General features: G+C 41.2%; 3 protein-coding genes across 5 annotated transcripts in view; 1 reads left to right on the forward strand and 2 right to left on the reverse strand.

Annotated features, from left to right (window-relative positions):
• Positions 1-4,606, forward strand: part of NRG4 (neuregulin 4) — a 63,227-nt gene extending 58,621 nt beyond the window's left edge. For both annotated transcript variants that reach the window (XM_073303524.2, XM_073303523.2), the window contains exons 7-8: positions 248-327; positions 431-4,606. In XM_073303524.2, the coding sequence (XP_073159625.1) occupies positions 248-327; positions 431-444 (94 nt within the window). In that variant the 3' untranslated portion in view covers positions 445-4,606. The remainder of the gene's footprint in view (positions 1-247; positions 328-430) is intronic.
• The window catches only part of TMEM266 (transmembrane protein 266), a 191,388-nt gene extending 182,499 nt beyond the window's left edge, over positions 1-8,889 (reverse strand). For both annotated transcript variants that reach the window (XM_073303518.2, XM_073303520.2), the window contains exons 1-3: positions 7,925-8,889; positions 6,544-6,614; positions 4,505-4,575 (exon numbers count right to left, since the gene is read on the reverse strand). The gene's annotated coding sequence lies outside the window, so the exon portion shown is untranslated. The remainder of the gene's footprint in view (positions 1-4,504; positions 4,576-6,543; positions 6,615-7,924) is intronic.
• Positions 8,890-12,956: 4,067 nt separating this feature from the next.
• FBXO22 (F-box protein 22) lies at positions 12,957-27,732 on the reverse strand. The gene is given in 8 exon segments (XM_073303526.1): positions 12,957-14,352; positions 17,133-17,298; positions 18,331-18,495; positions 19,716-19,811; positions 23,518-23,605; positions 26,064-26,196; positions 27,511-27,632; positions 27,634-27,732. Coding segments are annotated over 8 exon segments (1,281 nt in total). The 5' UTR covers positions 27,718-27,732; the 3' UTR covers positions 12,957-13,925.
• Between the last annotated feature and the right edge of the window lie 249 nt (positions 27,733-27,981).

A 27,981-nucleotide genomic window follows, 5' to 3' on the forward strand; every position in this document is an offset into this window, starting at 1 on the left:
AATCCTGGCGTTGCTACAGGCATGGTGTGTGGTTCTGAGCAAATTTCTTCCGTTTCTCCCCACCTCACAAAGGGGCTGAATATTAAAGTTTGTCAAGTGTTTTGAAGTTGCCAAGTCCTAATATTACATTGTTAGTGAAAGCATCATTCATTTACTGAGTCTCTCTTCTCTGACCAATATTTTCTCATTCTGTGTTTCTTCATCTCTCCTCCATCCCTCTTTTTTTGGGTCACTTATTCACGGTCAGGAAGGCCAACACTCGAAGGGCCAGCTCAACAGAGCGTGGTGCCAGCCTGGTTGAGACTACCAGCAGCAATGGCTGCAACAGTGAGTACATCTGAAATTAAGTGGCAGGGTTATTCTGGGGGAGGAAGGGAGGAGTAATTGTTGTTATTAAAAACTTTTTTCTTTTCTTTTTTTTACTTTTCAGAGATAACAGAATAAAACAATAAAACAGGAACCATGGGAGAGCAACATGCAGAGGAACCATAACAACATAACAGGTGCTGTGGAGGGTCTGGTAACCAGGATGAACAAAGAAGAAATTAGATACAAATAAATCTGCTAATGTACTGGGAGAAGATGGCACATAGATCATAATAAGGAAAAATAGTTACATTTATCAGAGTGCCTGATTACTTTCAAAGAAGGGAAGTCACATTGTAGAGAAATCATTAGAACCGTTTTTGAATCTTCTGTGAGCTTTCCCCTGACAAATGTATTGCAGACTCTGTGCAGCCAAGTAGTTCTATCAGGGAGTTCTTTCTTTTTCCAATGCAAAGACAGGGAGCATGAGAATCTTTGAGGTATTTCACCATGTAAAGAGTATATCATCTTAAGAGGTTTTCACCAGATCGTCCCCTTCTCACAGGAAAGCTTGGAAACAGCACAAAGAGGTCAAGGGACTGTCTCAATCCAGTGGTTTCAAAACATATCTGGGATATATGTACAGAATTTGGCTGACTTCAGACATACTCACCAGATGTGGATAAAAGGGCCTCTCCCTCCACTTTCTCTCCAGCTGATATAAGACCTACATTTTTGTTTTAAATAGTGATTCAATGGTTCCTCACACTGTCTTGAAACATCACTTTGTTGGCCAGCCTCCTAGCTAAGAGACTTCAGCTTGAAGTAAAACAGTGTTAAGATGATGAAATTCATAACAGTTAAAGGAAATCTACTGGGCAGAGTAATTACCCTGTGCTTGGTATATGCTCCTAACACAGGACAAAGAGCCTGTCCCAATGCTATTCTTCCTGTCTTGACATTTTCTTCTGAGGATCTCATTGCTGAGGGAGATTTAAATCTCACCTCAAATCCTACAGCTGACAGATCAGACAGTAGAAAGGAAGAACCAAATTCCCCTGGCTCATATTTGAAACAAAATCTTTCACAGCTCAGTCTACTGGATTCATGGAAGAATGTGAAGCCATTTGTGAGGGATTATTTGTTTTATTCATATCCCTATTTGCTGTTCACGCAAATAGATTATATATCTCTGTCTGCTTGTTTAAAGGATTTTCTGACTGAGGCAAAGAGAGGTGAGCTTACATGGTCAGTCCCTATTCCTAGCATGACAACACTTAGAGATTTGTTTGGTTGTAGGAGGCATAGCAACTGGGACCTGAATAATCCATTACTTGAAAACCTTATAGTATTGAATGATGTAATTAGCAAAAACAAAATTTCTTTCAATGACGACAAAAATGGAAACTTACATACCAATACACTATGGAAGGTTTATAAGGCAGCATTGAGGGGGAAATTAATTGATTCATTCTCTAGAATTAAAAAGGGAAAAAATACAGAAGACAAGTTTTTTCTCTCTGAAATAAAAAAATTAGAGAAGTTACACAAAAAGACAGATGCAAGGCAAATGCTGACTAAGCCTCCCTCTCTTAGAGGGCAACTCTCTGTTCTGTGGCCAGAAAAAATAGAATGTATTGTATATCAGTTTAAACAAAAGTACAATGGGATGGGAAATAAGGGCCATAACAATTTATCATATAGGCTAAAACAGGAAAAAGAAAAAAATACTATGATTGGTATCACAAAACACAAGAGTGAAATGCACTGTCATACAAGTTCTTACACTGGAGAAGTTGGGCTCCCAGTTATACCTGAACATCTGCAGAAAGAATTTGAGGAAGTCAAATCAGTCATTCAAAATATGCTGTCAAGTAAAGCACCTGGTATGGAAAGGTTCTCAATTGAATTGTACAAATCTTTGACTTATCAGCTTTCCCCCAAACATCTAAGTAATTTTCAGGACTTCAAAACATTAGCAGATATGAAGAAAGAAGTCAATATTGCTGTGATTTTAAAGGCCAAAAGATATAAGATTGAATGTACTTCACCTATGAACATCTCATTGTCAAATACAGAATTTAAGAGTTTTGCAAAGGTGTTGACAGAATCATTTATGCTTAAAATAACTAGTATATATCAAATGGGATTTAATCAGGGAAGACAGCTATTAGATAACATTCATAGGTTACTGGTTGTGATCCATTCAAGCCTATCAAAGATAAGGAGGTCAGATATGTTACTTTCACTAGATGTGGAAAAGGTCTATGAACAAGTTAAACGGAAGTTTATGAAGGGACTAGGTCTAGAAAGTAAAAGAAAAAAATGGACTGAAATCTTATACCCATCTATAAAAGCTAAACAAAGAGTCAATAATAAATATTCAGAGCCTCTCTCATTTTGTAGAGGCCTATGGCAAAGTTTTCCACTATTCCCCACCTCGTTTGTATTAACCAAGAAACCATTTGCACAGAAAATTAGAAAAATTAAACAAATACAGGATTTAAATGCAAAGAAGTCAATCCATAAAATAGTGTTCTTTGTGGATGAAGTCCTATTCATGATTATAGAATCCCTCAAAAGAATGGCATTTAGGGAGGTCATAGGTTTTAAAATTAATTATACAAAATTGCAAGTCATGTCAATTTGCCTTAAAGATCAATGTCAGACAAGGCTACAAATTCATTTTAAATTTAAGTTAGCCAAACATCACATAAAAGTATGTAGTGGTCAATGTTATTTTCCATTTAATAACATTATATGAAGCCACCACCTGTGCTTGTTAAAAAAAATTAAGAAGTGATTGAAAAACAAAAGATGATTATAGTGGTTTGGCAAAATTATTACCATAACAATAATGTTGCTCCTGAGGATCACTTTCCTCTTCCAGAATATTCCAGTAAAGGTTTGCCATAAGATGTTAGAAAATCCTCCAGCTCATTTGGGAAAACAAAATGGCTAAAATTAACAGGAAAACTCTTTCCAGAACTAAATCATAAGGTGACCTGCCTGTGCCCCATATAAAAGGTTCTTATTGGGTGACCCATCTTGAACATTGGTAACAAGGTACACCAAAGAGAGAGAAACAGGTGGAAAGAGAACAAGAGGAGTTTCCTATTCTACTAATTGCTTTGATTTTTATTTCCAAACATCAAGGGGAAAACAGAAGGAGGTCTACCTGGCGGAAGTCTACTTCTTACCCTAAAGTTATGGAGAAAATAAGAGTTAGAGATAGCCCAGAATCTCCCAAACTTACTGTGATAAAATGGAATTCTAGTCTTCCTCAGATCTTTTGGGTTATTTTTTGTTTTTAAGGAAAGGAGATGAGCTTTTGCAGAACGATGGTTATTTAAAAAGGGAAACCAGTGGACAGATGAAATACAGAAAATGTTTGTCCCATTAGAAATCCTCACTTTTAATTACTTAATATTTAAAAACCATTCATACTATGAGTTGCTTTAGTTAGAGCCCTCACAGAATTGGAAAAATAATTATGAAATCTAAGGGATCAGAAGATATAATTCCTGCCACATATTTGGTAATGATTACATTATAAATTAGATACGCAAGCGGGAGGAGTAGTTGTGTGAAGAGATCTTTCATGAACAGTGGTCATGCATGTGGCCTGAAGCAACTTTCTCTTTTATGGTAACATGTAGAAAAACACAATACAAAATCATATTTCACTGGTATTTGAAAACAGATTGAAACATTATAAAGATGTTTCAAATATTTGCTGGAGGAATTGTGGATTGGTTGGTATTTCTTCCCTTCCCTGTTTCGGACTACCCTAAAATCCAAGTATACTAGTCCGGAAACACTGCCATTCACTGGCAGTTTTACTGACGTTACCAGTTAAGCACCTATTTAGACCACAAAACCCTGATTTCTTAACACACTTATTGGTAGCAGCTATATGCTCAGTGAAGAGCTATGGAAAAATAAGAATTCCTCTAACACTCCCCCCCCCACAAAATAACACTGCATAAGTCAAAAGAATCTAGGATAAAGCATTTGTCAATTTTTTTCCATTAAGAGTAATGCTAGACGGTATGAAATCCTTTCAGGCATAGCTGCCTTTCTTATAGTTTGAACATAAAAATCATTTCAATATCAAAAGGACACTGAAAAAATTTAAACTGTTTTTCTTTATTATACTTAAAGTTACCCATTTCTCATGTATTCCAAAAGTATATACCTGGTTTTGCTTCCTTCTCGTTTGCGATCAGAGTCTGTGTAAGACGATGTATCTATGTATCCATATCTCAACTGCAAAGCACAAAATAAAAGGTTAATAACAGCTCTCTCTGTCTTTGGGACCAATGGGTTTCCCAGAAACGTTTGCCAATTTTCCTACGAGTACATGAGCCCTAAAAATGTGGCAGGGCACCCAGTCATGGGATTTTTGGAAGAGCCCCACACTATATGAATACCCTATTCTACTGACCGTTCTGTTCTCCATCGCAGCATCCACTACTTTGGCTGTTACTTCTGGGGATTCTGTCACTTCCCTCAATCTTGGAGGCAGGTTGTAAGAATTCTTCTTTCCCCCTCCTCCCCGCCCCCCCGGAAGCTGCTAGCTCCTCCTGCTGGTATATTCTCTGCCTGTGTACTCCCAGGACAAAAGTTCTTTTAAAAAGACATTTGTAACTTTCTAATTGCTAAGATGGCTTGGAAAAGGTGAAGTGATTCATAATTCAGTGATGTTTGCCAGAGCTTGCAGCCAACCTGAAAAAAAGAAAAAAAACAAAAACACACCAAGAAGTGTGAACTGTCCTTTCATCTCAATAGGTTTCAGTTATCACCCCAATTATAGCACTTCTAGGGTGGGATTTTTCAAAAGTGCTTAAGTGATTTAGGAATGGAATTTATGCTCCTGAACCACTGAGGTGTTTCTGAAAAAGCCCACCCCTATGTCAGCTGTTTCACGATGGATAATTCTAGCAGAAACATCCAGATAATGTGCTCTCTCTCATAATCTGAAACGGACTTCCACCTCCTCCTCGAAAACAAAGCTTCCAACCGTCCCCTATGCAGCTTCCGAAACCTCCAGCTTCTACACTGCGGTTACATGTTGTCAATAAAAAAATCCACTATTTAATAAAAGCTGAAAATGTGGGGACAGCATAACAAATAAAATTCAATATCAAAATAAACATGAGGGTTCCAGTACTAATTGGTCTTATTTCTGTATTTCATTACAAACCATCATTATTTAAACTTAAATGGCCATGAAAACTTCTATTGTGCCACAGAATCTAGCAACAGAGCCACATAATTTAGATCCAGCTTGCCCTGTTGCATAGAGGGCACACCTCTGAGCAGCCAGTTGGGGAGTGTATTTCCAAACTGGACAGCCAGAAGTGAGGGCTGTTCAAAGCTGATCTGATGTGTACTAAACAGCGTCATTTATCAAATGCTGACTAGGTCTGACTGACAGTTGTGCTCAGGGGACAGTAACATACCACATGACCTAGGTCCAAACAAAACAGCTCAAATTTCATAGCACCAGTGTGTGCTGTTGCTACTTGTATTTGTGAGCCACCCACTGGCTGAACCACATTTTTGTAACACATTCAGTGAATAGTTTCAAACAAAGAATAGATTCATGGAAATCACGATCTAGGGTTTACCTGGTCCTGCTAACACTTGCAAAAAGTACACCTGCCTTGTCCACACTAGGAACACTAAGAAAGCAAAATCTACCACCTTTTTTCCCGAGTATAGATGCACTGTCAATGTGCCAGCCAAAGTTTTCTTCCCTAGAAACACTCATGAAAAAAATATCAGCTGACCGGGACATTGATTACATTTATTTAGCTTGTAAAGCACTTGGAGACGCTCTGATAGATGGTGCTACTGCAGCAAAGAAGTTTTACATAAAGCATGTACCTACACATATTCACTACCTTGCGGCTATTCAGATTGGGCCAGGTGCTGGGCAAACTTCTGCACTTGTGTAAATGTACTCATCTGAGTAGTCCTATTGACTTAAATGGGATGACAAATATTTTATTTTGGAAACAAAATTTTTTTTCAAAGCTCTCTGACTTGGCCATTAATGCTTCATATTTGGAGGAGTTTGGAGATGTGTCAGAAATAGCCCTTCTTAGGCTTAAATGAAGACTAAAAAAATCAATTTATTGACTTATGGTAGAAATAGAAAACTTCTGTCTCTTCCAAAAGTGGAGACAAAATATGATGAAAAAATGAAATAGTACACGAACAGAGTATTACCCTTTTTTTCTTGGCAGGACGTCAGTGAATTCCAAGATCCCAATTGATATACAGCAGAGCTTCATTTTTACCTGAAAAGTAAATGAGAAAATGAACGTTTTTAATCACCTGATTTTCCAAAATTCGTAGTTGAGGTTCAGTCTCACCAGGCACCTTTGTTGTACCTGAAAATCAGACTGTGGTTTAATCATTTACAGGATCCTAGTATATTGCTCTCTGCTCCCCAAAGAGGGCATGACTCACCAGACCCAGAGTCTTCATCTGTTAAAATAAAGCTTATTTCAATAAAAAGAAAAGGAGTACTTGTAGCACCTTAGAGACTAACCAATTTATTTGAGCATGAGCTTTCGTGAGAACTTACAGAAGTTCATCCGATGAAGTGAGCTGTAGCTCACGAAAGCTTATGCTCAAATAAATTGGTTAGTCTCTAAGGTGCCACAAGTACTCCTTTTCTTTTTGCGAATACAGACTAACACGGCTGGTACTCTGAAACCTTATTTCAATATTAACCTGGAGCAAAAGGAATGTGCCAGCACAGAAAATGACAAAAAAGCAGATTTACTGTTCCTACAAGTTTTAATTGAAATGCCTTTTAGATGATGCAATTGTGAAGATTTAGTATCATATGATTTGTGGTCTCTTTATCTTCATCAGGTTATTCTTGCTTTCTTCCAAAGGTCCACTATAAGAACACACAAGGGATAATGAGAGGATTCCTTATTCCCCAATTAAGCCTTATGCCAGCTGGGCTTTTTGAGGGAAAACTAACATAACATGAATACTCCATGCACTATACCTACATATAACACCCAACACTATTTAAAAAAATGTTTCAAATACATTGTAAAAACAAGCAAGAAGTTGCCATTGCACTTGGAAGGGCAGGATTATGCATCTTAATATTTGAGTCCCTGATTCTGGAAAACATTCCTATTCAGGACAACACTTAAGCAGGTGCTGAAGACCAACTAAAATCAATAGAATTTAAGCCAGGCTTAAGAATGGTCCTGAACAGGCATGGACTTTGCTTAAGTACTTTCCTTGAATAGGGGGTTGAATGCCCAAGGGAGAACTTCAAAGTATTTTTTGTAACAAATAATAGAATGCATTTTGAATAACTTTAAAAGTTTCGTACTTTTCCCATGCATCTTAAATTCTGGAGCCACATTTCCTCTGCTGAAGTGCATTATGTCAAACTAGAAAGTGTCAAATGGAAGCTTCACAGAGGGAACACCAGAGCCAATCAGTTATGAAAGTATGAAAATATGGGCCATTAGCTCTAAAAACAGGATAATTGTCATTTCAATGCTTTTTCCTGTGTGATTTTATATATATAACATTTATTTGGCTATGCGTCATAATCGCTTCATTTTTTCATTACCTTTTACGGTTTTATGCAATCCAATGGTATTCTCATCTGGAAGACGTAGGCTATTCATTTTACAGTAGTGTAAAAACAAACATTTAAGAACGTTCTGATCATATTCAACGTGTGTAGAAGCAGGATCATATTTGCTTCCTATAAACCAGAAGTCATAAACACCACTTTTGGCCTGCAGGCCTTGTGCCTTTGAAGTGTTCACTTCTTTCCTTTTTTCACCAAACTGATCTCCATTCTGCTGTGTGTCAAGGACGAGATGACATGTCTGCAAGAGATGCATTGCAGTCAGCCCTGACCTCAGCAATTCTGAGTATAAATGTTTCTCAGGGAAGTCTCTGAAAAGCCTGAAGGTTGCCAAGGAAGCCTTTTAAGTTCTTGCTCATTTCACACTTTAAATGATTATTGTCCAACCTTAAACCTTCTGGTTTCTTTTGTTTAGTGGCACATGTACAATTAATTAATTTACACAAAATTCCAAATTAATAACTGGGGAAGAGCACAGTAACACCTTTTGGTACATTCCATACTAAGTTTACACAGAACTCAAACACTGGCATTTATTATGTTTTGAACAGATTTTTTTGCTTCACTCAGAGTCCTGGCTGTTTTGGGAAAACTGCATTATAAAATGAATGAAACATTTTCCTTATCTAAATTTTCACGAAGTTAAATCATGGCACCAAGTAGCCAGAAATGACTGAATGTAACAAAAAGAGGAAGGCACCCAACTCCTCCTAAAAGGCCTCTTAACATCACATCCTAAAAGGGCAGAACAAACTGAATACCACAATTAACAGCTTTAACATCCAGTAGGATAATTAAAGAGACCCATACTTGCTAATCTTCTGCTTTAAAAAGCCAACAGTGCAGAGTACAACTTGCTATGTGTGACATTATTGACATGAACTGTGACCGTATAGATCATTGTTGCAACCAAGGTCCTATAGTTGCACCAAATCTTGCACAAAGGAGGTCAAGAAAGGTGTCTATAGAAACGTTGTAATTTGCTGGGTATGACTGTGCAGTCTCTATGTATGCATCATTTTTGTATTTGAAGTTATGAATATTGGTTAGGTACTTGTATCTCAATGTGTTTGATTCTAAGTAGCCTCAGTGAAGCATTTGGTCAGCTCTTGAGAAAGGACCCAACTAAAACCTCTCCAGCACATCATTAGGGATCTACAACCTATCCTGAAGGACGATCCCTCACTCTCACAAACCTTGGGAGACAGGCCAGTCCTCGCTTACAGACAGCCCCCCAACCTGAAGCAAATACTCACCAGCAACCACACACCAAAAACACTAACCCAGGAGCCTATCCCTGCAACAAATCCCGTTGCCAACTCTGTCCGCATATCTATTCAAGGGACACCATCATAGAATCCAACCACATCAGCCACCCCGTTGGGCTCATTCACCTGTATGATCTACCAATGTGATATATGCCATCATGTGCCAGCAATGCCCCTCTGCCATGTATATCAGCCAAACTGGACAGTCTCTATGCAAATGAATAAATGGACACAAATCAGACATCAAGAAGTGTAACATTCAAAAACCAGCAGGAGAGCACTTCAATCTCCCTGGACACTCAATAACAGACTTAAAAGTGGCAATTCTTCAACAAAAAACCTTCAAAAACAGACTTCAATTGTAAATTGCGGAATTGGAATTAATTTGCAAATTGGACATCATCAAATTAGGTCTGAATAAAGACTGGGAGTGGATGGGTCACTACAAAAAGTAATTTTCCCTCTCTTGATATTCACCCCTTCTGGTCAACAGTTGAGAATAGGCCACTTCCACCTTAATTGAATTGGCCTCGTTAGTACTAAGCCCCCCACTTGGTAAGGCAACTCCCACCTTTTCATGTGCTGCAATATATATACTGCTTACTGTATTTTTCACTCCATGCATCTGCTGAAGTGGGTTTTAGCCCATGAAAGCTTATGCCCAAATAAATTTATTAGTCTCTAAGGTGCCACAAGGATTCCTTGTTTTTCTTCTCAGTAAGTGCCCAATCAAGAAACACTTAACTGACAATGGATTTTGGAAGACTCTAGTCCACATCTGAGCTTTCCTGGGAACATTCAAACTAACATATAAATGATGGCGTTGGCCTGCAAAAAGCTGAATCATTCATGGACATGTGACTTGCCCAGGTGGCTACAAAATCCATCTTATTGCTGTGATTTTGCACAGAAGAACAAAGGGGTTTCCGCCCACCAGAGAGAGAATATATAAGGCCCTGGAAGCCCCTCCATTTTGTCTTCAGCTCTCTTAAGAGATGGCCTCTCCACCCCAAAGAGATGCCTGAAAGAAACTGGAACAAAGGACAGTAACTACAGGGGTGTGAGTGATTGCTGGACCCAGACCAGGAAGGAGTCCAGTCTGTGAAAGCAGCTTATTGGAACATCTCTGGAGGTGAGATTTAATCTATATCACTTTCTTAATGTATTCGGCTTAGACTTGCGTGTTTTGTTTTATTTTGCTTGGTAACTTACTTTGTTCTGTTCTCCAGCCACCACACTCAAAACTCACTTAAAATCACTACCAGTGTCTCAAAGCAATCAGCTGTGCACAGATCCTGTTCAACTACGCCACTGTGATGGGTTCGATCATAGAAACACCCTTGGGACTGATGTACTGAGACTACCTCTGAGCCTGTTTTCTCTGGCAGTTTGGGCCTTCAGAACCCTGCCTTGTTGAGCCAGATACACTAATCTGCTGCAACAGAGACCCAGGGTCTGAACCACGCTCCCCAAAGCTTCAGACTTAACTGAAAACGGCTTAGCAAGTGCTCCTGTCTCTAGCACCCAGACACCTAGTGGGATCCAAACCCCAAATGAATCGGTTTTACTATGTATAAAGCTTATACAGGGTAAACTCATAAATAGAGGGCAGACAATAACACGGATAGAGAGGTATGCACAGCTGTTTGCTCCCCCAGGTATTAATTACTTACTCTGGGTTAATTAATAAGCAAGTTATTTTATTAAATATAAAAAGCAGGATTTAAGTAGTTCCAAGTAATAACAGACAGAACAAAGTTACCAACCAAGCAAAATAAAACAAAAAACGCAAGTCTAAGCCTAATACATTAAGAAACGGATATAGATTAAATCTCACCCCCAGAGACGTTCCAATAAGCTGCTTTCACAGACTGGACTCCTTAGTAGTCTGGGTCCAGCAATCACTCACACTCACGTAGTTACTGTCCTTTTTTCCAGTTTCTTTCAGGCATCTCTTTGGGGTGGAGAGGCTCTCTTAAGACAGCTGAAGACAAAATTGGAGGAGGGCTTCCAGGGCCATTTATATTCTCTCTCTGGTGGGCGGAAACCCCTTTGTTCTTCTGTGCAAAATCACAGCAATAAGATGGATTTTGTAGCCACCTGGGTAAGTCACATGTCCATGAATGATTCAGCTTTTTGCAGGCCAATGCCATCATTTATATATTAGTTTGAATGTTCCCAGGAATGCTCAGATGTGGATTGGCGTCTCCCAAAGTCCATTGTCAGTTAAGTGTTTCTTGACAGGACTATTCTCAGTAAGTGCCCATTCTCAAGAAGCTGACCAAATGCTTCACTGAGGCTACTTAGAATCAAACACATTGAGATACAAGTACATACCCAATATTCATAACTTCAGATACAAGATACACACATACAGAGAGCAAAATCATAACCAGCGAATTACAACCTTTCTATAGACACCTTTCTTGACCTCTTTTGTACAAGATTTGGTGCAATTATAGGACGGTGGTTGCAACAATGATCTATATGGTCACAGTTCATGTCAATAATGTCACAGTATGAATTCTTCTAGTTTTAAAAAACCCAAAGAAACAGCCAATACAAGAGCTCTGCCTAAAGCTCACTGATGTCAATGGAAAGACTCCCATTGAATCTACTGAATTTGAATCATGGCCACACACTATAAACTCCTCTATAATAATTTCAATCATAGAGCAAATGATTACCAAATGTCTGCACTGAAACTCCAGATATTCTCTTCAGGAAAAAAAAATCCAATCTGCTGCATTAAGTGTCTGATTAATGAGAGAACAAAAGCTGCAAGGGCTCAGCAGCTCTTGTGATAAGGCTACATATCTGAAATATGTGCCCTTTAAAAAGTTCTTATATAAGCTTTCCTTCAGCTGCTGCTGAATTATACTGCTGCTGATTCAGCAAGAATTTCAGCATCATTGACTAGGGAGAGGTATATAATTTTATACCATAAAGTTTTTGAAGAAACCTGTGACAAATGTCTGTGGGAGCACAAAGGAGAAAAAAAGGTATAAATAGCTGAGGATGAAGAAATACAATATATACATCCAAAGTTAAGTGTGGTCACATCAAAGCAGTACAGTGTTGAAGCTTTACCAAACACAGGATGAAGAAATGCAAAAAGCTGATGTTTTCTAAATGCCAAAGTAACATGGTAGAGAATTAAATGACCCACTGACTTCTCCCTCAGGAAGAAACAAGCTAGTCCCGATATAACTATGAGCATAAAATTCCCTTGACATGTCATATTGCCAAAAATTTTCAATGTGTGTACTATTGATAGTTACTTTCAACCATTTCCAGAAACGTAAGCAGTATGTCCTAGAACACAAAAAAGGATCCCTTTCCTACGGAAGATCAAATAACTATAATGGATCAGAATTTTCCTCCCATTTTAGAGCTTTCTCTGAGAATTCCCAATCTGCCCTGATGCCAACATACAACATAAAGGATAGGATAAGTTGCCTGATTTGGCATTAGAGACAGCATGAAATATCTGAGTTATAATAAAGCTACACTGTGTTTTGTATAAAATTCTGAATTTACTCATTCTGACTTTAAAAATTCAGTATCTAGTAAAGTTAATATTTTATCAATCCAGCTGTATTGCTCCCAGTAAGTAATAAGAGAAATACTGCATTAAAAAAACTTAAGCCCAAAGCAGCCTGGGAAAAATTCTCTGTTCATTATAGTAAAAGTGAGAAATATACAACAAGCAACAACAAAGACCTTTTTGCAAAAACTAATTTATAAGAAACATGGCTTGGTCTAGGCTTGGCCCACATTTTAGGGTCAGTAAAAACATCCAAAACTTTAAGGAACTTGAGGCCAATGGAAACGTTTCCATTTTTATTTTTAAGCTTCTACAGGACATTTTAAAACCCTTTGCAGCATCTGCAACCTCCACAATGCATCATTGTGCTTATACCGGGAGAATCCCAAGAGAAAGGCGATTGTCCATTTTCATTGTCCAAGCTGAGAAATGCAAAAGTAAAACAGCAGACACAGTACAGAGTATGTCAGATACTTAAAATTGTTTTAATCCAAGGTGTTCTTGAAGTGAGTCAGTTTGTAGCCTGAGTGTCCCTTTAAATTGTCTTTTTTCCTCTAAATACAGAAGACACTGTACCTTTTACATATATTTTGTATATTATTTAATGAACACTTCATGATTATTGCCCAGATATTCTCACTCATTCGACCTAATAAAGAGGTATTATTGCTTGTAGGTAGGGCCCAGTTCTGAATCTGGATGGAATGTACATATCTCTGTAGAGAGAAGACTCAGGTAAAGGTGGAACCAGACACATACACATCAGTAGCTTTTTAAGACTTCTTTATGTATAAGAGATCACATCAAAATACGGATGGTTCATTTCTCTATACGGTTGAGTGTTGATGCTGGACTACACTGCCATTTGTGCACACTCTTCTAGCCTTAGGAGAAAGAAGCTTCCTTCTACTGTAAAATCTGAACACATGTACATTTACCTGCAGTTCTGACTTTTGCACAGTATTACACAAAATGCAAAGCTTCCCCATACCTACTACTGCATTAAATGCTGTCTTGACTACATGATTTATAACATTACAAAAATGATTACTTTAGATTTTGGAAGGTGCTTTTATAGTATGTATGTACATCATTCCAGATTTTTCAGTTTACTGCACTGGAACCAAACAAGTAGCTCAGCTGGTGTATTTAAAAATCATGTTTAAACTTGGTTTGCTTTAGTTGAACCAAGATGAATAAGAGTCATAACTGTAGTATAACCATGGAGCAGATCATCCTTTATGTCATTGCATTCTCTCAGTATGAAATTCCCAGCGACTATTCGATCACATCCTATTTCTCCATGTCCAAAAAAGCCAAATAGGGGAACATTAGGGAAAAACTTCCTAAATGCATCTGCTTCAAGATTCCTTTTGGTTTTATAATACTGGTATCCCCTGCCAACACATGCAAACATGAACCCAATGGTATTGTGCTCAGGAATGTTTGCTGCTTTGAGACGCTGCATTGCTGCTTCTACAGTCCGTTCATCAATTACATCCTGGTCTAACAAAACTGTAGCACTCTGTAGCTGGGGTCCACTGAAAGCCAATCCAACCACACCACAGGAATCGCCAGCCTCAGTGTTACTGAAAGACAACATACACCAAATTAGAAAAGATGCCAAAGAAACTGCTCTAGATTTAAATACAGAGACTGCACGAGAAAATTATACAAACTGAACACCCAATATAGACAACAATATTCTAAAGAGAAAGTCACCCACAAAAGCAACAAAGATGCTCCAATAAGTCAAGTCAAAGGCAGACACCCCCTATTCACAAGCCAATGGCAAACCTTTCCTACGCCTCAACAATGGAAAGATGTCCTTCTTGGACATTTGGCATAAACCCACCTTTGAGCGCCGATAGTGATTTGATCTGTGGGATCACCTAACTAGGTGCCAGGTTCAGTAGTTTGCAGGGATTGTGTATTTATTTAGTCCCTGAAATTATATAGGTCTAATACACTCTGGACTAATTATTATGCCTCTACCCTGATATAACACGGTCCTCAGGAGACACAAAATCTCACCGCGTTATAGGTGGACCACATTATATTGAACTTGCTTTGGCCCTCCCTGTTCCTTGTTCCCTGACCGCCCCCTCCAGAGACCCCCGTCCCTAATCACCCCCAGGACCCCACCCAACTCCCCTGCTCCCTGTCCCCTGACTGCTCCGACCCCAATCCACACCCTCTGACAGGACTCACTGACTGGTGCGGGAAGCAGAGCAATGCGGCACCAGCCCATTCCACTCCACCACCTCCCAGCCACGGCGCTCTGCTTCCCGCCGCCGGTGAGTGTGGGGAGGTTGGAGAAAGGACGTCCTCCACACTCACCAGCGGTGGGAAGCGGAGTGATGCGGCCTCAGCCCGCTCCACTTTCCTTGCCCCAGCCCCAGCCATGTGGCTGAAGGTGGGGTTGGAAAAGGTCCCGCGTTCACCTGCGGCAGGAAGTGGAGCGCCGCAGCTGGGGGCTGGCAGAATGGAGCGGACTAGGGCTGGGCTGCTCTGCTTCTGCTGGTGAGTGTGGGGGTGGGTGTGGGGGCGAGGGGGGTCTCTCTTCCCCCAAGTGACACGGCTGGGGCCAGGGCTAGTGAAGCGGAGTGGGCTGCTCCAGGCCCCCCGCTAATCCCCCCGGGCCACTCTGGGACTGCGAGGCCCCCAAAAGTGCCCCTCAACAGCTCCTGCCTCCCAGACCCGGGGGGGGGGGGGGGGGGGGAAGAGAGCCCCTGACCGCCCCGAGACCCTCTGCCCCTTATCCAACCCCTCAGCCCTGGCCCAGCACCCTTAACATGCTGCTCAGAGCGGCGTGTCGGAGCTTTACCGCATTGTATGCGAACCTGCATTACATCGGGTCGCATTATCTCAGGGTAGTGGGGTACTCAGAATTCAAGTAACAAAACTGGGCAGCAGGAGGAAGGAGATAGACAGTAGAAGCTTGTGATTGCTGTTGCTTCTCCCCTTTTCTTAGTTACCAGGAAATGCTGGCTTTAGGAGTTATCTTAAGTTGTGATCTCTTAGGCATAATGGACATATACTGAGGTCTGCCCTCATTGGACCCTTCCCTTGGCAAACATACTGTATCACAGCATTCTCCAACTTGCAATACCTGCGCACAATGGGGTTTAAAGAGTAATTCAATCATAACATTGTCTGAGCACCCATTACTATAGCTGCTAGGGCCGTCAATCACAGTTAACGCCTGCGATTAATTGAAAGTAAAATTAACACACTGATCACATACTTGTGGGTGGGGCGGGAGGCATCAGTGGCAGGGGGACTGGAGCAGCCCTAGCCCACAGCTCCCTGGACAGCGGGGATGGGGCTGGAGCCCAGCACCCCAAACCTAGAGAGCGACTGAAGCCCCATACCCCCAGCTCTGACCCTATATTTGAACATACAGAAAACCCTCAAAATATTTAAATGGTATTCTAATAATGTTTAACAGTGCGATTAAAATTGTGATTAATTATGATTAATTTTTTTAATCGCTTGACAGCCCTAGTAGCTACATATTGAAGCATCTTATTGCTAGCCTCAGTCTCTACAAGTTTCCAAAAGTTAGGAATCACAGGCCACAGAGTTTTCAGAAACCCAGGGGATTATCACTGACATCTCAATGCCTAACAAGAAGAAATTAAGTAGTTGTTTCACATTACAATGGACAAAAATGGAAGTACTACACTTAGGGAATAATTTAACACACAAATTGGAAGACATGATAGCAGCCAGCTACACACACACACCAATGATGAAATCGGAAATGTAAAGCTTTTATAAACTGGTTGGCAAGACTGGCCACCCTAAAAATGAGCAAGAAATTACAGCGTTACTATATAATGCATAATGAGAAAGAAAAGAGCACAAATGCTGAAAAGTAAAGCATTCAAAAGGCAGAATCGATTTCAAGCAAAGAACTGCCAAACTGGAATAAACTCACACCATTAGAGAATCTTCAAAGTAGGAAATGTCCTCTATAATTCACCTGAAAGTTGCTCTCTAGAATCCAAGATTTAAAACTACTTTTTGTAACAGGCCACAAAGTAAAGCCATATGACAAAGTCTGCAGCTTTTCCTACTGGAGTACAGCAGCAGCAGCCCTGTATCATCTTTCCCATTACATATTTCACTGTGATTTCAAGACTTTCCTTAATACTTCATTACTACTATGAAAAATAACACTGGCTAGAAAAAGGAAGTCCTTGGATATTTCCTCTCCCCCCATAAAAATGACATCACTGTGCTTGGATGGTGCCTTTCACAGATGTGTGACTCGGCCCTATTCACAGAGGTTTCATGTCCAGTGCTGTACCCTTCTACAATTCCACAGTGTTTCATCACAAATTAACTTGAAAGAGATACCTACTTCTCAGAGCTCAGTGACGTCAAGCTCTCCACATGTCCCCCAGCCAAGATGATACTTTTTTCATTTAAAGGATTGATTATCTGATGAAGAAACCGATTAGCTCCTGGCTTCCAGGAATTGTAGACAAATAGAAGAACCACACGGAGCTCTGGATTATTTTTAAGACCTGGGAATACAAAAAAAATAAAATAAACATTTTTATCTTTAAGGCAGGGTCTCAGTCTCCATTTGAATTATTCTCATTATATTTATTTTACACCTACCCACAAACACGTTCAGCAATCCTACCTAGCTCACTGCTGTTGCAGCAATGGGGAGAAGCAAGTCATCCTGTGCCCTCAAGTGGTGGGCTACATGATTTGCATTTTCGAAGATATATATTTATTGATATATACATACACACACGCCCATCCATTAATGAATGCTGAGATTCTCCTCTATAGTGCTCAAAGGCTAGCTCTGTTAGCAGGACCGTACAGAACCCCTCTGGATCTCATCGACTCCCTCAATATTTAGTGTTTTGGGTTTTTCCAGTCACAGATGAGGTACCTGTCAATTTGCAGAAGTGAGCAAGCTCATAAACACAAACTGGCCAATTTACTCTTCACAAGCAAGACATTTTGCTGAGTACATAGTGTGACTGTATATTACTTTATATTTACCAGGGGATTCTTGCTCTCTTCCCCACATCGCTGCTCCTCACCATGGCATATAATTTGGGGACTTACGGATGTTGAAGTATGAAACAAAAAATACCCCCAAGCCCCAGTTTAAAAAAAACCCAAACAATCTGAAACATTTCCAGTTGCACAGCCCTGATTAGTGTGCGATGACTTAAATAATGTAGGAAGCTACCAAAAGAGACTGACTGTACCGAGGATTGCAACATCCCCACCCAGGTACTGAGCTGGAACAACAGGATTGCTCAAATTTAACTGAAGAGATCCAAGATCACCTCTCAAGATTACACTTTGTACTTTAGTACCCTGCTGTGGGGGACAAAGTTATCAATCACTGGCAGCCTTGCATTTTTGCATTTATATGGTGGTCCATGCTTCCAGGGAACCTGTGCCCACCCACCCGCCAGGAGGCAACTTGAGTTTTGCAGTCACAAATACAATAACTCACTTCACACAGAGCCCCTACAAAACTGAGGCCACAGCACAAAAAGTATTTGATATAAAATTAAATGACTTGCCTGCTTCAGTGAATTTGCTTTCATCAAAAACTCTATTCTTCAAGTCTTTAAAAAAGTGGAAGGTATGGATTTTCACACCATCAATTTTAGGGAACAATAAAACAAAGCCAGCTTCACCATCTTCGATTTCTTGAGGTCGATTGCTGCTTGAGCCCATTGGAGTAACTGATAAAGAAGCGTAATGTGAATATTTTATTTTGATTAAAATACTTTTGCCTACGTAATGACATACAAAGGGAAACTAGGTAAAAAAAAATAAGGGATGCAAGTGCTTTTGAAAATATTACCTACGATCAAGATGAAAGCGAGTCAATTTAAAAACAAAGTCTCATTTGATACAGCTGACCCCTCCCAATTTCTGTGGGTTTACAACCATGTGTTCATACCCTTAAAATGTGATGAGTCACTCAAACTGGGGAAAGTATATACAAAGAGTCAAATGCACAAGTAAACTGAAAATAAAGGAAAATTCCCTCTAAATTCTTTAAGACCTATTGCTATTTTAAAATTCAATGTGTTTCTTTAAATTTTGAACAAACAGATCTAGGGAAGTTTGGCCAAGTAATCTGGATCGATGAGTTTATTAGAGAGATCTCCCATATTTGAGGAGTCTTTTCTTAACATACAACTAGGGGACTGGTCAGAAATATGACGCCAACCAAAAAAATGTAATGTGTGCTTCATGCTATCCTCTGCCTAGGAGATACAGATAGTTCAGCCTATGACCTCTCTACATAGTTACCTCTTATTTTGTGGCTGCAGTCATAGCAAAGATTACTATACTGATATTAGATATTACTATACTGATATTAGAATACTGTATAACTTGCTTGGACACAAAATATCACTTGGGTCTTAAAATAATAAAAACACCATAATAATTGGGTGTGAAGTGAATATGATCACAACTGGGATAGAGATTACAGTGCTTTCTGAAGTTTGTGTCTGAAAACCTAGAAATCATGTCTGAGTTGGTCAAGTCTGCTAGACCACTGACCTTTATGTTTGACTGCTGAGTAGGTTTCTCAAGAAGAAATTCCATACCAGCCATCAGCTGATACTGAGGCCTTTGATCCTAGTTCAAATGTCTAGAACATCCAATTTTTTACAAAGTCAATCTTTTCTATGCAGATTGAAAAATGTGAGTTAAGAATTTTCAAGTCATACCATGTAACTTAGCAGCAGTATCATGAATTCTTTAAACTGTGGTAGACATTGAGCAATTTGGAATTAGTAGACAGTGAGATACTAGTATGTTCTACATACAAATCTGTAGGACTGTGCCTCAATTTGAAAGCACTTGGGAGTCTAATAAATAGCAGTCTGAAAAAGTTAACCATCTGGTATGTATCTTGAAATCAGGCTGTTATATTGCTTCCTCTTACCTACAATTCCAGGAGTTACCAGTCCCAGAACTTGGCACCGTTTTGGCAACAGCTTTTCTAGTGCAATTGCTGTTTCTTTACTATTTCTTTTCCTTGCTGTAACAGAAGAGGGGAAAAACTAAGGCACAGAAAGGTTAAAGTGATTGGCCACAGGTTACACAGAGCCTCTGTCTGTACTCAAAGATCTCTACCCTATGCAGCAATAGAATTGACTTTGCATATGGATTAAAACACTGCCTTACCATCAAACCCATGTTATCACACAATGCAGCTCATTGGCCACCTCATTCAGCACATGACAAATCCTATACAGCTAATGAACATTACAGAACTATAGTACACAAAATAGGAAGAACTAAATATCCTGATTAGGAGGAGGTAAAAATGAGTTCTAGTACACCATGAGGTACAGGTTTAGAGTAGCAGCCGTGTTAGTCAGTATTCGCAAAAAGAAAAGGAGTACTTGTGGCACCTTAGAGACTAAACCAATTTATTAGAGCATAAGCTTTCGTGTTAAACTATAACAGAATAATATTTCTGGGTGTTTTCTACATTTTCAAATACAGTAACTCCTCACTTAACATGGTCCCAGTTAACGTTGTTACGTTGCTGATCAATTAGAGAACATGCTTGTTTAAAGTTGTGCAATGCTCCCTTATAATGTTGTTTGGCAGCCGCCTGCTTTGTCCACTGCTTGCAGGAAGAGCAGCCCGTTGGAGCTAGCTGGTGGGGGCTCGGAACCAGGGTGGACTGGCAGCCCCCATCAGTTCCCCTAAATTCCCTGTGCAGCAGCCGCCCAGCAGGTTATCAGTTGCTGGGCAGTTCAGCTGTCCCTCCCACCACTGCCCTGTGCTGCTCCTGCCCTCTGCCTTGGAGCTGCTCCCGGGAGCCTCCTGCTTGCTGTGTGGGGGGAGAGAGAAAGAGGGATGCTAATGTCAGGATGACCCCTCCCGCTTTACCCCATCTCCATAGAGCAGTGGGAGCGACACAACAGGGTTCAGGACGGAGGGAGCTTGCTGGCAGCAGCTGCTGTCTCAACTTGCTGATCAACTTAAAAAGGCAGTGTACTCAGAGTGGTGTCAGTGTACTTAAAGGGGCAATGCATGTCTCTCTCTCTCTCACACACTCTTGGTGTATGTTTCTGTCTCTCTCAGCCATGCTGTCTCCCCTCCCTCCATTTGTGCTGCCTTGTAGAGTGCGAGGCTACATTAACAATGTGTAAACCCTTGAGTGCTCAGCCGAGTGCTAGTTCATCAGTTAGCAGTAAGGCATTCCCTGGGAAATATCCCACCCTCTGACTCCAACACCTCAACCAAGCTTCACAATCATCATTGCTGTGAACAGTATTAAATTGTTTGTTTAAAACTTACACACACACACACACATATATATATATAGACTTGTCTGGCAAAAAAAATTTCCCTAGAACCTAACCCCCCCCAATTTACGTTAATTCTTATGGGGAAACTGGATTCGCTTAACATCGTTTTGCTTAAAGTAGCATTTTTCAGGAACATAACTACAATGTTAAGCGAGAAACTACTGTATATTGATTTCAATTACAACAGAATACAAAGTATACAGTGCTCACTTTATTTTTATTACAAATATTTGCACTGTAAAAAACAAAAGAAATAGTTTTTTTCAATTCACCTAATACAAGTAGGGTAGTGGAATCTCTATCATGAAAGTTGAACTTACACATGTAGAATTATGTGCAAAAACCCTCTACATTCAAAAACAAAACAATGTAAAACTTCAGAGCCCACATGTCCACTCAGTCCTACTTCTTGTTCAGCCAATTGCTCAGACAAATAAGTTTGTTTACTTTTGCGGAAGATAACGCTGCCCGCTTCTTGTTTGCAATGTCACCTGAAAGTGAGAACAGGCACTGGCACTGTTGTAGCTGGCATCGCAAGATATTTACGTGCCAGATGCGCTAAAGATTCATATGTCCCTTGATGCTTCAACCACCATTCCAGGACATGCATCCATGCTGATGACGAGTTCTGCTCTATAACTATCCAAAGCAGTGCGGACCAACGCCTGTTCATTTTCATCATTTGAGTCAGATGCCACTACCAGAAGGTTGATTTTCTTTTTTGGTGGTTTGGGTTCTGTAGTTTCCACATCAGAGTGTTGCTCTGTTGAGACTTCTGAAAGCATGCCCCACACCTCATCCCACTCAGATTTTGGAAGGCACTTCAGATTCTTAAATCTTGGGTCGAGTACTGTAGCTACCTTTAGAAATTTCACATTGGTATCTTCTTTGCATTTTGCCAAAATTTACAGTGAAAGTGTTCTTAAAATGAACAACATGTGCTGGGTCACCATCAGAGACTGCTATAACATGAAATATATGGCAGAATGTGGGTAAAACAGAGCAGGAGACAAACAATTCTCCCCCAAGTAGTTCAGTTACAAATTTAATTAATGTATTATTTTTTTAATGAGTGTCATCAGCATGAAAGCATGTCCTCTGGAACAATGGCCAAAGCATGAAGAGGCATATGAATCTTTAGCACATCTGGCACGTAAATATCTTGCAATGCCAGCTACAACAGTGCCATGTGAATACCTGTTCTCACTTTCAGGTGACATTGTAATTAAGAAGTGGGCAGCATTATACAAACTTGTTTCTCTTCGCAATTGGCTGAACAAGGAGTAAGACTGAGTGGATTTGTAGACTCTAAAGTTTTACATTGTTTTGTTTTTGAGTGCAGTTATGTAACAAACAAAAAATTCTACAGTTGTAAGTTGCACTTTCATGACAAAGATTGTACTACAGTACTTGTATGAGGTGAATTGAAAAATACTCTCATCATTTTACAGTGCAAATATTTGTAATCAAAAATAATATATAGTGAGCACTGTACACTTTGTATTCTGTGTTATAATTGAAATCAATATATTTGAAAATGTAGAAAAGCATCCAAAAATATTTAATAAATTTAGGTATTCTATTGTTTAACAGTGCGATTAATCGCGATTAGCTTTTTTGAATTAATCACATGAGTTAACTGTGATTAATCAACAGCCCTAATTATCATATGAACCGATAGAGATAGGGCCCTACCGAATTTAAGGTCCATTTTGGTAAATGTCATGATCATAGGATTTAAAAAATCTGAAATTTCACCATTTCAGATATTTAAATCTGAAATTTCATGGTGTTATAGCCATGGTGGTCCCAACCCAAAAGGGGATTGAGGGGGGAAGTTGCAAGACTACTGCAGTAGGGATGTAATATTGACACCCTTGCTTCTGCACTACTTCTGACGGCGGGTCTGCCTTTAGAACTGGGCTCCCAGTCAGCAGCCTCAGAGCTTCCTGGAGCCTTGGGAGGTTCCCAGAGGTGGCTCTGACCCAGCTCCAGGAGCGGCCTGACCCCCTGCAAAAAGTGACAAACCCCCACTGTACCATGCTGCCCTCACTTCTGTGCTGCTGCTGCTGGTGGCACTGCCTTCAGAGCTGGGCACCGGGCCAACAGCTGTTGTTCTCCGCTCTCCAGCCGCCCAGCTCTGAAGGCAGCACAGAAGTAAGGGTGGTAATCCTGCAACCCTCCTAGAATACCATATTTCACGATCCATGACATGTTTTTTCATGGCTGTGAATTTGATAGGGCCCTATATATAGACTATCCTATGTTTACATGGATCACATCTCTTGATGAAAACCCAAGGTGACAACGCCCACTTGACAATATCACATTACCTGATTGTTTTCCTTTAAGCATCCTACTCCATTATAATTGTACATGACAAGGTTCTCTTAAAGAAGTACAGATAGGATTTATACATACCTCTCTTTTGTCCGTGACACTCTTCATATCCACTGAAAGTCTCTGCATCTGCTATGTAGAGCACTGTTTGTGGTAGCACATGCACATTCTGTAAAGTACAAAAAGATAAATGAAAACACAGTATAAGAAAAGCAGACTCGGCTACCTAACTGCTGGCTGCCACACCTTTGTCCCACAAAGAAAACCAAAATGAACTAGAGGCAAGAAAGGGAGATTCCTGAAAGTCAGTGATAGGAAAGATCTGGCTATGACAACCATGAGTACATCTCTAGTGCCTTTTATCAAAGGACCTCAGTGCACTTTACTGACATTAATTCTCATAACTGGCCAAACAGCTGTCAGATGGTAACTGCTTTGTCACTACTGATATAGCCCACATTTGTCGCCCTAAAGGCAGAGCACTCCACGTCCAGTTGTAAATCTCTAGAGCCACCCAGTTACCACTTCAAGAGCTGATTTTTATATTTATATATATATAAACAATAAATCTGTCCCAACTGTAGTGATTTGTACACCTGTGTTTCCAGAGAAATATTCTATTTAAATATTCATTGTTGTTTGGAACTAGAAATACTTTCCTCTTTTGATATTCGGAGGTCCAAGTTCTCTAAAGTTTGTATCAGTAGCAGTGAACATCACCTGCTTCAGCTTCACTCATTTTAAAGTGCTGTAAACCATGCATTGATCATTCTCCAGTGTATATTTAAGTAAGGGGCTAGAACTTTTAAAATTTTAGATGAAAAATGAGGACTTATATTCTTCAGAATGCTGAAAAAATGGGACCCCAGACTTGTCACAGATAACTTACTACCTGCCACTGCCAAGTATGTTTCCAAGTCTGTACTGCTGTCTGCCTGATTAGACATAGTTGCTTAAAATTCTCTCAAATTAAGGATCAGTGTCCACATAAGAATATATTTTAAAAGAAACTTTTCTTACCATGTTATCACCATTACCTTAAATTACTAAAAGGTCAAATGAAAATTTACAATCCAGTTTAAAAACAGAAATCCTGCCTATTACAGCCTGGCCCAGTCCCACTCTCTGAACAGACACCAGTCTGGAGTGAGTGGACCTAACCCACTGGATCCAACGTGCTTCTAACCCCCTTGGGTCTCAGCAGTGACCCGTCAGTGTTCAAAGCTGTGTCTCTCTCAGGCACACTCCCAAGAACAGACCCCATGTCTGACACTCTTCTTGGGTAGTGGGGCCCTGCATTCCAGCTGCCTGGACTTGTGAATCAGTGCCACAGCCTTCCTGAGCTCCCAGTTGCTTAGACATGTTACCCCCAGAGCCCACCTGGCTTGGGAACTCTGGCTGCTAGTTAAACTTTTCTGGGACAGTGTGGCAGAGAAGCAAAGAACACAGGCTTAGCAAAAGAACTTCTTAACTGTAGAATTTTCTCTTAAAAAGCATTAGCGAGTTAAAGAGAACACAAAAACGAACAAAATCCCGACCACAGCACCTCCTGCTCCAAGTCTGATCTCTCCCCTTCTGAGTGTCTTGGCTTTGGACAGTATCCTTAGGCTTGGCAGCCCTTCCTGCCTTCTTTAGCTTGGTCTTTTTACCTGTGCCAGTGGACTGGCCCCCTTGCTTAGAGAAGCACCCCTCTTTTAAAACAGTCTGTCTCCTTTGGTCCACGTGCTTCAGCTGGTGCAGTCCTTCCTTCCCCCAAATTCAAAGTCAATGATCCTACCAATTGAACTCTGCCATTGTTCCAGTAGGGAAGCGTAATTCAATGTTGATGGCCCTTGATTGCTCTGTCACAGCTTCCCCCACCTGCCCACCCACGGATGCTCTAATCCACACAAGAACTTGCAAGAGGACATTAAGGTCACACTTTAAAACAAGGTTACAGTACAAAGCAGAGCTCCTAAAACACAATGGTGATCACAAAACAAAATGGGGTTCTCTGACTTCAATGGGTAAAGGGGTCAAGAACAGAAAAAATAAACTGAAATATGCCTGACTTGTATGACGAACCCAAGCTTTACAATGTCTTTTTAGTGAAAGAATCAGACAAATCATGAAACTCCATAATGTAATGCTTAAGGCCAAATGGCCGAACATTCCCTAACCATAAAACAGCTGTATGAGGACATAAGAACATGAGAGCGGTCATACTGGGTCAAACCAAAGGTCCATCCAGCCCAGTATCCTGTCTTCCGATGGCAGCCAATGCCAAGTGCCCCAAAGGGAATGAACAGAATAGTTAATCAAGCGAGTGACAGAGGATGGATCACTTGATAATTACCTGTTCTGTTCATTCCCTCTGGGGCACTTGGCATTGGCAACTGTCGGAAGACAGGATACTGGGCTAGATGGACCTTTGGTCTGACGCAGCGTGCCCACTCATGTCCTTCTACAGCTGTGTATAAATATGAATCGAAACTTAAAAGGTGCACAACAACAACAGTATGGAAGAACTGACTTTAGAAAAACGTATCATCACAGACTCACAAGTGTGCATGTGGATTATACCACAGTAGTTAGAAATTCACATTGGCCATTCCAATGTACGCAGTTAACTGTGGTATTTTACCTACCTCAAGTTCTTCAGCTAATGCACGGACCAGTGAATGACTATCAGATGGACCAGGCTCAAGTGCAGAGACCCATGCTATGCTCTGCTGTGTTCTCAGTAATCTACGGGCACATTCTCTCCATAACCGGCAAACACTAAAATACAAAAATTTACTACAATATACAAAATATACAAAAAGGAATCTTAGCAGCTGTCAGACAACCATTTTTTTTTTAACTTTTGACTTGGAAGTATCTATCCCACATTGTTATGAGAAACTCTTGCACTTAAAAAAAATAAAGATCAAGTTTATGTCACAAAGTGTAAATTGTTGATTGGTTTTCTACTAACATCTATTAAAGAACAAACTGAATGCCTTATTTGTACGGGTATTGTTTTAAGATTGGTTTCTGAATTTCAAAAAGTGCCAGCAATTTTGACAATTGCCTCGCTTAGTACCAGATAAATTAAGCAAAAAACATGTCAGGGGTAGTTGGTCAAGAGAGCATACTGAACAATTCATTCCCAGCTCCTCTCTGCAGCACAAATATATAAACCAGCAAAACAAAATGTTGTTAAAGTACAGAGAAGGTAACCTTGTTTTATGCTGAAAGTGTCTAGGGACAACATACTCCTTGTACACAATTCACTTAACATAAACGGTTGGTTTTAAAAACAAACTTGTCAACCAATCACAAAACTCCTCCTTTCAGAGTGTGTGTGTGTGTGACAGTTACAGCTCTGCTAACCATAACACAGCGCTGCTAGGGCTCCTTTGATCTGAGGAGCTCAAAATACTTGGTCCATATTTACAAACGTGACAAACACTATCACGAGCTTCTCCCAAAGCTGGGCGGCCGCGTGGGACAGCAACAGAGAGCTAAATAAGCAAGAACCCCGGTGTGGCACCCGGCGGACTCCTTCGCAACTTGGCTGAAGTAAAGAGCGTGGGTTTTAAGCCATTCTGAGGGCTGGGCTGACTTCAGAGAGGCTTGGAAGCGCGGGCTGTTCCCTCAACGTATCCCCTGCCCACCTCCCTGCAGCAGCAGCGAGGCCTGGTCAGCGGAGCAGGGCCGAGTCCAGCCCTTGCTTCCTCTTACACATTGTTCATGGGTCTTGGAGCCTGGGCGCTGGCTTCACGTCACCCAGGCCACGGGCCCAGCCATTCCCCTGCCGGCACGGGGAGTGACTCGGTCGCGTCACAGGCCCGGGCACACGCGCCTCGGAGCGGAGCGTGCTCTCGGATCCCAAACTGTCCTTGGGCTCCGCCCCGAGCACGAGGCGGGAAACAAGCGGGGACCGGTTCCGGGGAAGAGCGACGGCCCAAGCAGAAGAACGGGGCCCTACCACCTCCAAGGCCGACACCGGGGCTGCCTGATGGAAGGAGCTGGGCCGCGAGGGTTCAGCCCGCGGAGGCAGACCCCCACCCCTCGACCCGCCCCCGGGGGAAGCCCCAGGCCGGTCCTCACCAGGCTGCTCGCAGTAATGCCTTGGTGGGCAAGAAGCTAAGGATCCGCTCCACCACCTCAGCCAGGTTACTCAGCACGTAGGCCCCTTTGCCGTCCGACTCCATGGCAACCGCCACCCACGCCTCTGCTCCCGGCGTCTGCCTCCCGCACCAAGAAGCAGGCGGGGAGCCGAAAGCCCCCAGCCGCGACGCACTCCGAGTACGTCATCCGCACGGCGCCCACTTCCGGTCTCCGCCTCTGGAGCACGTGACCAACCACACAGCCCTTCCCTGTTGTGGGGATGGTGCACGTGACGACCGGGCGACTGGCGTCAGCGAACTGAGCACGTGACATTACGACAGACACTGGAGCCGTGACTTCCGGTTCTTGGCGATGGGGGCTGGGGCGCGTGAGTGGTCCAGGCCGTGGAGCCTGGGGTTTGGTTCCCCGCTCAGCTTTGGCCTTCATGTCTGACCTTGGGCAAGTCTCTTA

This window comes from Lepidochelys kempii, chromosome 10 (assembly GCF_965140285.1).
Source record: "Lepidochelys kempii isolate rLepKem1 chromosome 10, rLepKem1.hap1, whole genome shotgun sequence".
Taxonomy (NCBI): domain Eukaryota; kingdom Metazoa; phylum Chordata; order Testudines; family Cheloniidae; genus Lepidochelys; species Lepidochelys kempii.